Source organism: Mus pahari, chromosome 10 (genome assembly GCF_900095145.1).
Source record: "Mus pahari chromosome 10, PAHARI_EIJ_v1.1, whole genome shotgun sequence".
Lineage (NCBI taxonomy): Eukaryota > Metazoa > Chordata > Mammalia > Rodentia > Muridae > Mus > Mus pahari.
The window spans coordinates 3,916,383-3,928,236 of NC_034599.1; the positions used below are offsets into that span (position 1 = coordinate 3,916,383).

The 11,854-nt window shown below is 43.1% G+C and overlaps 1 protein-coding gene across 1 annotated transcript; it reads left to right on the forward strand.

Moving 5' to 3' along the window:
- The first annotated feature begins 845 nt into the window (after positions 1-845).
- On the forward strand, positions 846-9,168 carry Mmp7 (matrix metallopeptidase 7). Its single transcript, XM_021207906.1, has 6 exons — positions 846-992; positions 4,806-5,032; positions 5,118-5,266; positions 5,728-5,856; positions 7,208-7,369; positions 8,922-9,168. The coding sequence occupies exons 1-6, from the start codon at positions 876-878 to the stop codon at positions 8,942-8,944; spliced, it is 807 nt and encodes a 268-aa protein (XP_021063565.1). The 5' UTR covers positions 846-875; the 3' UTR covers positions 8,945-9,168.
- The last annotated feature ends 2,686 nt before the right edge of the window (positions 9,169-11,854 follow it).

Here is an 11,854-nt window from a genome sequence, read left to right on the forward strand (position 1 = left end):
AATAAATAAATAAATAAATAAATAAATAAATAAATAAACAAACAGACAGGAATAGCACTACCCAGTGAGAAAAGAAATCACCTGATTAAAGGGTACTCAACAGTGTGACTCAAATAGGAGGCTGTGAGAGCGGAGGCTAGAGGCTAGACCTGCAGTAGCTGCTACACAGCCCCTGCACCTACAATGCCTGTCTCTCTCTCCTTTACAAAGAATTATGAAACACCAGCACAGCTCCAGGTTCTCCTCTTCCTCCCTTCTTCCTCCCTTCTTCCTTTTCTCTTTCCTTCCTTCCTCTCCTCTTTCCTTTCCTATTTTAATCATTATACCCCCTATGCAGCCCATGATCTGGCTATGTAGCCACTATGTGGCCACAAACTTGTAGTCCTCCTGCCTCCGCAGCCTCCTGAATTCTGGATCCCAGGCATGATACATCTATACATTCATCTATAAATCAGCTTGGTGCAGCGATATTCTTTCTTGGCACTGGTGGTGTTGTAGTACCTGCTCGGTGATGTTGTTTGTGACTTACGCTCTGTTCCACATATTATAAATGTTTAGAAAAATCCTTGTAAGATACAGATACAATGACAGATCCAAAACTTTGTCATTGATAAGACTTGAAAGAATAGTAATTTGATTCCAATAAATAAGACAAGTTTTCTTGTGGATTCAGCATGGGGGGGTCCTTTAAAAGATAAATGTGTTCCTCCTGCCAATATAAAAACACAATACTTCCTCATTGTTGCTAAATTCAAAAAAGAAAGAAAGTGTGCAAATGAGTCACCTATTTCCACACTCAGGGCTGAGAAGCCATATAAATTTCTCCAGCCCCTGTCAGGAAACATCAAAGTAGCTCTGAGAACAATCACCTGTTGATGGCAGCTATGCAGCTCACCCTGTTCTGCTTTGTGTGTCTGCTGCCAGGCCACCTGGCCATGCCACTGTCCCAGGAAGCTGGAGATACGAGCGCACATCAGTGGGAACAGGCTCAGGTATGTCTTTCTCTCACTCGGGGTTCTCTGGCCTCACCACCAACATTCCACATGTGGTTTTGAATGATTTGCCCTTTGGTGCTTGCGTGGCAGTAAATATTCTTGGGCAGAATGTTTCTGGTTAGAAGAGCAGTGCGTGCTTTCTGTGAGTAGCCATTCAAGCCTTCCTGAACTCCCGTTGAATGCCAGCTCCTTTATCTGCTCTCTAGCATGTCATTTCATTTCTGGCCTTAGATTTTCCAATTCAGAAACTGGAGAATATAATAATGATGTCACCAAGTGGAGAGATTATAACATGCTTAGTGCAGTATTGAAATCCCATCCATGCTCAGGAAATGCAAGTATTATTATTGTTTATTGCAACTTGCAATTATTTTCATGAACTGTACTGAACTGGATGTCTAAGGATGAAGCCTCACAGTGAAGAGACCTATAGTCAGAAAGTGCAGAGAGAAGGTGTAACATTCTTGCATGTGGAATAGAAGCTAAAACAACTTCTATGTTCTATCCCATGGGGTTATACTAGCAGAACATAGCATGATGATAGCTCACGTGTGTAGTTGTTACAGATCATAGGAAAGAAGTATAGAGTGTGTCATCTGATCACTGCTGCTAACCTGAATAGAGCTCAGTCACCTTGACTCACATTCTTGCTAACAAAATAGAGACAGGGATCAAGATAAGCTTTTCTAGCTCAGAAATCAGGCTTCTTCAAATAAATTGTTATTTGGTAAAATTGAATAATGACTGATAAGTTTAAGCATAAGAAAAATAGAGCTGGGCTGGTGTGATGGCTCAGTGGGTAAGAGCACCCGACTGTTCTTCCAAAGCTCCTGAGTTCAAATCCCAGCAACCATATGGTGGCTCACAACCATCTGTAACAAGATCTGACTCCCTCTTCTGGAGTGTCTGAAGTCAGCTACAGTGTACTTACATATAATAAATAAATAAATCTTTAAAAAAAAAAAAAGAAAAGAAAAATAGAGCTATACTTCATATTCAGCTTCACTTTTTAAAAGATTGATAAAGGAGATTCAATCACAAGTTTATAACTGGTTTCTACCTTACAAAATAGCATTTTTAGGAGTTTTGTTTCCGTTTTCTCCAGGATGCTGTTACAAGGGTATTTAGGTCCTTTGCTTAGCACACAGATTGTCTGATAGAAGAAGCGTCATCGTGTATTTGAGCCCAACCTGAGCTACATGAGAAGTTCCAGACTAGCTTGTGCTACAGAGCAAGTTCTATCTCAAATCAAAACCAGCAGTAGAAAAGAATGTCACCGTGTCATCCAAAGAGTGTCTCATTGAAGCCCACAGCTCTAGGGGGGCTACAATGCTTGTTATTTGTTTGTTTTAAAGAATTTGTTCATGATTATTATGAGTAATAAGAATTTGTAGTATTGAATGAAACACCATGGCAACAGGTAAGAGAACATCTTGTTGGTCAATTTGCTTTGGTAAAATGAAGAGTCCTGAGAGGTTTTCAGACAGATAGCCACTGCCAGGCTAGTACTGACAGCAGATGACTGAGCAGATGGTAAACCACACAATAATCCATCCCACTCCACTATACTTTTCCTAAGGAAACTTCCTTGGAAGTGGATTACAGACACCTGGGGCAATCTCTGTTGCTGCTTCACCTCTCTAAGCTGTGTGTCTTCATATAAAACAGATGTGTTGTTGGGCAATGGTTGTGTACCTTTAATCCCAGCACTTGGGAGGCAGAGGCAGTAATGTGTGCCTGCCCCTAGGAAGGGTCTTTAATGCCTGCATAAATTGCTGTTGTTGCCAATTGTCTTGCCTCTTCATATTCTGGTTGAAGATCTCCCATCCCATTCCCAGACCCCAGGATACCTTCAGACATCCAGTTATGCTTGGGGAGATCTGGGGTTCTGTTTTATTCTGACACCTCCTAAATGGGCTATGCTAACAGTAGAATGGACTGAGGGGAGAAAGAGGAAAAAGGAAAAAGAGACTACAGATAAGGAATCTCCAGACCAGGTCGTCTGCTGCGGACTCAGTGTGTGAACCTGAACAAAGAAGCAGTGGATGGTATGAACTGTGGTCTCTTCCTGGACTGTTAAGTCAGACTACTTAAGCTAACAATCACCTGACTTCATCTCCCTATGGAATTAATAATAACCAGATGGCAGCAGTTCTTGTATGCCTAGTGAACCTCACAGCTCCCCATAGGGTCTTACTATGTCCTCTAACTCTCTCTCTCTCTCTCTCTCTCTCTCTCTCTCTCTCTCTCTCTCTCTCTGTGTGTGTGTGTGTGTGTGTGTGCGCGCGCGCGCACGCACGCGCACGCGCGTGTGTGTGTCTGTCTGTCTCTCTCTCTCTCAGTGTATGTATGTGTGGGTGTATGTGTGGTTTTGTGTATATGTGGCTGTATGTATGTTTGTGTATATGTATATATGTGTATGTGTATATATGTGTATGTGCATTTATATGTGTACATGTGTTTATGTTTGTATGTATATGTGAGTCTGTGTGTGTGTGTAAGAATGTGTTTGTGTGTATGTGTATATATGTGTATGTGCATTTATATGTGTACATGTGTTTATGTTTGTATGTATATGTGAGTCTGTGTGTGTGTGTAAGAATGTGTTTGTGTGTATGTGTATATATGTGTATGTGCATTTATATGTGTACATGTGTTTATGTTTGTATGTATATGTGAGTCTGTGTGTGTGTGTAAGAATGTGTTTGTGTGTATGTGTATATATGTGTAAGTATGCAAGTGTGCGCATGTATGAGTATGTGCATGTGTAGGTGTGTACATGTATGTATAGTGTATGCATGTGTGTATATGTATGAATATTGTGAATTGTGAATATGTACATGCTTGTGCATGTATGTGTGTGTATGTGTGAGTGTGTGTGTGTGTGTATGTGTGTCTGTGTGTCTATGTGTAGGCCATACTTTGATACTGGGCATCTTTAGTGATCCTCCTCTCTCTCCCTCCTTGGCACTGGAGTTACAGAAGTGAGTGCGACTGCCCACAGCACTGCCCACACAAGTGAGTGCGACTGCCCGCAGCACTGCCCACACTCTAACCGGATACTCCTGAAAGGCGACTGGAGCTGAAAGAGATTAGGCAGCGAACAACAAAGGAAGGCTAAGACAACATAGCTGATCAAAGCCCCCAGTTTACTAAGAGTCTGAGCTTATATAGAGGGAGGAGGCCCATCCCCCACCACTCCATTCTTGATGCCCTTCGCCAGCTGAAGGTGATCTGCAGGACGCTGTCTCTGGAAGGTCTCAAGGGTCTCAGCAGGTAGCGATGATGTTTTGGAGGAAAGCAGTGGCAGGTGTAGACAATAGAACCTGCTTTGTAAGTAGGAAGGTTCCACCCCAGGTGGTCCCGTGCTTAGTGGCAACAAGGTCTGAATCAGCCTGCTTCAAGGCTGGGGGAGGCAACACAGAAGCACCCAATTTTTAACATAGGTTCTGGGAATCAAACTCAGATTTTTGAGGTGAGCTCTTCTCTGACTGAGACACTTCCCCAACCCTTGTTGTGCTTGCTGAAGACACACTGACACTTCTAACTGCTCTAAAAATGAGAGCAGTCTTTAGAAAGTGGGTGGTGTGTTTGTCCTCCAGGTGTGCAAGAGAATACAGTATGCTATGACATTCTTCTCTCTGTCTTATGCAACAGCATAATATTCCATCTCCCCTCACCAGTAATATTTACTTCACTCCATAATTGCATAACAATTCTGTCTTCAAATTACTATCTAAATCCACAACAACAGCATGTATAAGAGATGCAGATTTTCAATAAAAGATTTTTTTGCTCTCTGTCTACCAGAATTATCTTAGAAAATTTTACCTTCACGACTCTAAAGCAAAGAAGGCCGATAGTCTAGTGGACAAACTCAAGGAAATGCAGAAGTTCTTTGGCCTGCCCATGACTGGAAAACTATCCCCCCGAATCATGGAAATAATTCAGAAACCTAGGTGTGGCGTGCCAGATGTTGCAGAATACTCACTAATGCCAAACAGTCCAAAATGGCATTCCAGAATTGTCACCTACAGGTGAGGCTCATTTTAGCTCTTTCTGGTGGAGGCAACGAAACCCTTTTCCTGAGAGCGCAAACACTGAGTTCTTGTGTGTCTTCAGAATCGTATCCTATACTTCAGACTTACCTCGGATCTTAGTGGATCAAATCGTGAAAAAAGCTCTCAGAATGTGGAGTATGCAGATCCCACTGAACTTCAAGAGGGTTAGTTGGGGGACTGCAGATATCATAATTGGCTTCGCAAGGGGAGGTAAGGATGGCTCCTTCAGGCTAATCCTGTGTGCTGTTTATATTAGTGTTCTCCTTTCAAAATTTAAGTTCTCTCATGAGCACTCAAGTCAGCTTTTATTGATGAAACATATGTTTAACTTATGGGAGAGGCTTTGATTTCTATTTTCAGCATATCTCTCTCTCTCTCTCACACACACACACACACACACACACACACACACACAGTTTTAAGATACTGAATCCAGTGAGCCTTCAGTATACAATGGTCGACAATGACAAGCAGTGAATCTAATAAAAGCCAGGTGCCTGGACCAGATCCACAACCAGCTCATTCTCTGTGTGAAACTGACTGTTGGTACCAAGAGGGTCAACCAACTGAACTGGCTTCTCTCTCAAATCTTCATAATCACATGATTATGGAGAGAGTAGAAGGCCAAGAAAAACCAAGACACTGATTGAAATTACTGTGTGCCTTTGCAGATCATGGAGACAACTTCCCATTTGATGGGCCAGGGAACACTCTAGGTCATGCCTTCTCACCTGGGCCAGGCCTAGGCGGAGATGCTCACTTTGACAAGGATGAGTACTGGACTGATGGTGAGGACGCAGGTACAGTGTCCTATGTCTCTTCTATAATCAGTGCTTTAATTATAATCATTAGAGGCCCCTTAAATGTCAAGTAATATACTAGATGCTTTAAATGTTTTATCTCATTTAATATTTTCTTTTTTTAATTTGTGTGTGATATATATATAGACCTACTTGTTAGGAAAGAACTGACTGTCACAGGTTGTCCTCTGACCTCCATACTTGTACTGTGGCACAAGTATACATATAGGCACAGATTAAATAAAAATAAATAAATAAGATAAGATGGGGTGAGGGATGGGATGGGATGAGATAAGATAAGCAGAAAAAGCAGAGCAGTCAAAGCAGTTAGCCGCCCGTACCTAGCCCAAAGCTAACATAAAGATCAGAGTTAAACTCATTAACTATCTCAGAACTTGAGGCCACAAAGAACAGCTTCTAACTGACTACTAATACAAAATTAAAACCAACAATAACCATATGCAGTGAATTTAATTTTGTCTTCCTTGGTAACCCAAGGAGATGGACGTAGTTCTCACACCCAAGGCTCCCAAGAATGCTCTGGTCAGAACTTCTCCATAGAAGCTTCTACACAGAGATTTGAAGTAACTGGGTCATTCCCCAGTGCACGCCCTCCCCTCCCCGACCCTCCCCACCCCACCACCCCGCTTCACCTTCCAGCAAAGCATATAATTCTTTCCCTGAAGTCTGGTTTCATAAAGAACTGCTATAGCCATTTTTTCTGTTCTCCTTTGGCTCCTTATCTGGGAGGTTGGTTTAGGGTATATGTTCTTAACCTTAGGTTACTCACTGAAAGACCAAAGTTCTTCCTATTTTAATTTGAATGTGACATGTCCCCACAAATGCCTGCCATTGCACACTTGGTTCCTAGTTGGTGGCACAGTTTAGGAAGGTTATGGAGCCTTTAGGAGGCGGCATCTTGCTGGGGGAGGGCAGGCTTTGATTGATTATAGCACCCTACCTTATGCTCCCTCGATCTTCCTCCCTCCCTTCCTTCCTCTCCCTTCCCCTGTACCTCCCCCTCCCTTCCCCACTCTCTGAGTCTCTCCCCTTGTGTGTACATGAAATATGATCTACAGATTGCTTTCCTCCCACCTGCTGTTGCCATAACTTCTTTGACATTATGGATTCCATCCCTCCAACAACATAAGCCAAAATAAACTCTTCCTCCAGTTGCTTAGGAAAAGCAAACAATGCACTCTCTTTTCAGCCTCCTCCCTTTTGAAGGAAGTAACCAATAACTGAGGAAACCTGGGAATTGGGTGTACTTTTCCATTATGATGTGACTGATTCATTACAGGCATTTATATAGTTATTTTAATATTTACTGTATATATTTCCCTGACTGTAGGAGTGAACTTTCTATTTGCTGCCACCCATGAATTTGGCCACTCTCTGGGTCTGAGTCACTCTTCTGTTCCTGGTTCTGTGATGTACCCTACCTATCAAAGAGGCCACTCAGAAGACTTCAGTCTTACAAAGGACGACATTGCAGGCATTCAGAAGTTATATGGTAATAACCATGGCTTTCAAAAAGGGACTGTTGGGTTTGAAAGATGCCAGAAAATAGGGACTGGCCTGGAAAAACACAGGAGGACTTAAACCTGAAAACCTATGCAATAGGACAGCAGAATGCAAGACTAGCCCATGTGAGGCCCCGAGGAGAAGCGACAGCCTCACACTCCTGGAGAATGTTTATATTATGCATAGGAAGAGATACTCATTTTATTTTTAATTGATTTCTACACACTCATGTGTATGCATGCATGAATGTGTAAGCTAACAAAGTACTACACATGTGTAGGATCAGAAGACAATTAGCACATGTCAGTTCCCTCTATCTGCTGCATGACTCCCGAGGATTGCATGTGGATCATCAGGCAGGCAAGTAAGCTGTTGTTCACTGGGCCATCTCACCAGCTGACATTCCATACTGTAAGCTTCAGGAGTCCACTGTGACATGGAGATGATATCAACCTTCTTTGCTCAACCCAGATTCACTAAGAGAACCCCACCCCAGACATTATTCTCAGCTGCCCACTGCCAAGGAGTCACCCTACATTGTCAAAAGTGGCCCAGTTTCCCTGTTTTTATAAACACGCAGGGAAGTGGTCCCCACACATAGCCACAACTGTCATAGTAGCCACTGCCCATGAAACCTCCTAATGTTGTGTCCCAGTCTCCCTTTTGTTTTGATCAAATTCCAAACTCGGTGTTTTCAAACAAGTGTCAGTATTTGCTTGATAAAGCTCAGAAATAGTATTTTGGGAACAGAAGAAAAAGCATGATAAAAACCCATGTCCCTGGATAAAGATGAGGAAAAGAAGGTCCAGAAGTGTGTGACTTCCAGAGAGCAACGGTACCAAGCCAGGGCAGTATTGGTATGTCTTTCTGAATTGCCACCATTTCAAAGCAACATGGACTTGAGAATCCAGAATTACATACTCATCAAACTTGTCCAAAAACCTACTTCATGTGTACATAAAAACAAGGATACAGTATCAAAAGAGAATAGTCTTCAAATGATCAAAAGAGAGAGCTGTACTCAGGAATATTATTTCTACAGGAAAAGAAATGGAAATCTGTGGAACCTAGAATTCCCTCTGAATCAGCAGTTCCCACAATGTGTTCTCAGAACAGTTTGCAAAGGGGCAACAGTGTAGGATTACCAGCACTGCTTGCTGTACCTTAGATGTATATGAGTGCTGAACACATATTCAGGCAATTTGTCCTAAATTATAATTGTTTCTGAGGCAAGGTCTGTCTGTGTAACTCTTGCTGTCCTGAGCTTTCTCTGTAGACGAGACCGTCCTGAGCTTTATATGTAGACCAGGCTAGCCTTAAATGTGCAGTGATACCCTTTGCTGTTTTCCTGCTGCTGGTATCAGAAGCATGTGCCCCAACACACAACCCAGATGGGTTCTGGGTTTTGGTGTTTTGGGTTGGTTTTCTTTTGGTTGATGCTAGGAATTGAACCTGGTACATTGGCCGTGTTTGTATAGATGTAGAATGTTTCTTGTATGATTTATGATACACCTTAATGTTCTTCTTTTCTTCCTTATCAGGAAAGAGAAACAAGCTGTGGTAAATGCAGACAGTTCACGGAAACTGTCTGCACTCACTGGGTCCTCTATTGCATTCCTCAGCTGGCATGAGCAAACGCCCTTCCTGAGCTGCACCTGTTCCCCTCTTCCTTGTACTGTGAATGGTTTTGCACATCCCTCTGAGGGTCATCTTGATGGAGTGATTCTGACGAATCTCAGGTAACATGAAGTTGATAGACATCAACAATAAATGTCATGTGCACAAATAACCCTGTTGTTAGAATTGTGTGGTGAGAAGACTTTTTCAGTATCCAGGAAGATATGCTACACAATGAATCAAAGATGAAGTCAAAAACCAATTTAGACCTTATTTGGGGTTCTTCTGGTATCTCTTCACCATATGGAGCAGGTAGGCATGCCACCTCTTTGTTAGTCAATAATAGTATGGCCTCAATTATGACCACTTCCTTTTCCTTTTGACTCAAAATCCCTTTCTCTGAGTCTACTAGAAAACAAGTTCTTCTCACAGAATGCCTGTGCTCCTGGGGACTTGGTTAGCACCAGCTCTAAGTTCCTGCCCCCATACATCTCCTAATGAGGCTGCATTCTGGATTCCCTCTCCCTGCGCTTTACCCATCCATCTGTCAGTATCACATTCTTTCCAAGCCAGCCTTGCTGGAGAGACTGCAGCCACCAAAGATGTGTATTCATGATGGGATTTTACACTGAAGGACATAATGGAACAAAACTAAACATTGGCGGCCAATGATAGCTTAGAGGGTAACAGTGCTTGCTACACAACCATGAGGACTGGGTAGAAATCGCCATAACCCATGATGAAAGCAAATAGTGGTAGGGGGTCAAGGTGGAGACAAGAGGATAGCTGAGCTTGTTAATTGCTACCCTAGCTCTAAATTCAAAGACAGACTTGGTCTTAAGAGGTTAAGTTGGAGGGTGAGAGACTCTGTGAATGTACACCAATATGGACCGTGAAAGGTAGTGTGGTCCCCAGTTGAGCTAAGACTAGAAGCCCTGGAGACCCTGAAGGGATGGTAGGAGCTTTGCCTGCTCCCAGGCACCAGGCCCCTGTCACTAGCTGCAATCCCCACATAGATTTGTGGCCATCAGTCGTGTAAGGGCAATGCCCCAAGCCCCTCCACATGTAGAGGATGTGACCTGTGGTCATTTAGACTCAAGACAGAGATCTCCATTTTAATGAGGTTCATAGAGGCCTGGAGAGTATTTCAACACCTGCCCAGCCACAGTGTCTAGTAAGCCCAGTCAAATCTCCCAAGGCCGAGCAGCTGAGGGACTCACAACACTGCACACCAATGCTCACCACACACACACACACACACACACACACACACACACACACACACACGACAGGTAATAATAATTACGGATATACCTGCTGCCTTTGAATCTTCCACTTAACCTACATCAGCCATATCCCACTGGTCTCCTGCCTGCAGCCCTCCATTTCTCCCCAGCCCTGTGGGCTTCAGACCCTTGTAAAGCTAGGCTTCTGCCAAAACTCAGTCTCTTGCTGTCCTGCCTTCATCTCATGCCCTGAACTTGTTCATTAACAAGTTTTTTTCTGAAGCAATCTCTGGGGCATCAGGACAAAGCTGCCAGAGCTTGGCCATTCCTCCTTTTTCTCATACTCTTGCTTGTATAGTTCTCCCTGAAAAGATAGAAAAGCAGAAATATATTTAGTTTTATTGATATAGATTATTCCCCGTTTAGTCTGTTGCTATATATTATAATGCTAAATTCTGTACCTGAAGGGAAAGTCTAGGCCTATGAGTGAATTCTCACATTTACAAGTTTTTGTTGTATGAACCTTGTTCCTTAATTTTAAACTACTGGTTAAATAAAATTGGCTACAACCAATTACTGGAAGGATTAGAAGGGGGGCTGGCCTGGTTTGGGGGGGGCGATGAAAGGAAGGAGGAAGAAGGAGGAGAGAGGAAGCTGCCATGAGGGGAGATGAGCAAGAGCCAGGAGAAACAGCAAGTATCTGGGGTACAGCACTGGGGAGGTAGCCAGGTCAGCAGTTAGAAGAGAAACTTCTAACTCCAGTAACTGTCAAAGCCAAAGAAAATGACCGTAGTCTGAGCCTCACTCATTCGTAAACTACTTTGAGAGAAGCATAAACTGGTTGTACTCTAGCCCCTATCACACTGGTAAATGGGAAGTTGGTGAGCCCAAGCTCCTGATTCTGCTGACAAGGCAGCCTATAGGGTTCAGAATAAGTGAATGTAGTCACGCATTAAGCATCCTTTCTGCTGGCTTAATTAACACTTGCATTCTGTCTTGAGCAAGAGGAGGCCATATCTCTCTTGCAGCTGACATGGCTGCCTATTGCTTTTGGCTCCCTTCACACCTCCAAATGCTAAAATGCTATGTTGTTCCAGCTGGGAGAGGAATACAGGTCCGCCTGGAGTGATCTGCCCAGACTCTTCTTACCTGAAACACTGGAGGGATGACATCTGGCTCTGAAGGACCCTCTTGGGTCCTGCTTGGCCAGGCTCATGCCTTCCAATTAATTGGTCTTTTGTTCATATCTTTAGTTTGCAAATCCCTGCCCAGTGGGTTGACTTCTGGTGTCTGCAGAGAGTTTTGCCCCTGATTTCAATCTTAACCAGGAAGTTATCCCCTGTCTGAGCACAGAGGAACTTACTCCAGGAAAAAATGTCATAACGGCCACTTATACATGAACATCCCTTGGTAAATAAAGACCTGCCTTCTGTTTTAGTTGTGCTGAAAGGCAGATCACATGACAGCTACCATGTTAACGCTAAGTGTACAGATGAATACTTCTAGGTATATTTACATTGTGAATTTAAAACATATATTTTTTTAAGACAAAGTTTCTGTATCTCAGGCTAGCCAAGACCTCAGTATGTAGCCAAAAATTACTTTTAACTTCTGCTTCTCCTGCAACCACC

What these genes read in the sequence shown, in the direction of transcription:
- Mmp7 (XM_021207906.1), top strand. Translation starts at nt 876, where the DNA reads ATGGCAGCTATGCAGCTCACCCTGTTCTGCTTTGTGTGTCTGCTGCCA. An exon ending in AATTGGCTTCGCAAGGGGAG is followed by an intron (nt 5,267 to 5,727) that starts GTAAGGATGGCT and finishes GTGCCTTTGCAG; the next exon opens with ATCATGGAGACAACTTCCCA. An exon ending in AGGCATTCAGAAGTTATATG is followed by an intron (nt 7,370 to 8,921) that starts GTAATAACCATG and finishes CTTCCTTATCAG; the next exon opens with GAAAGAGAAACAAGCTGTGG.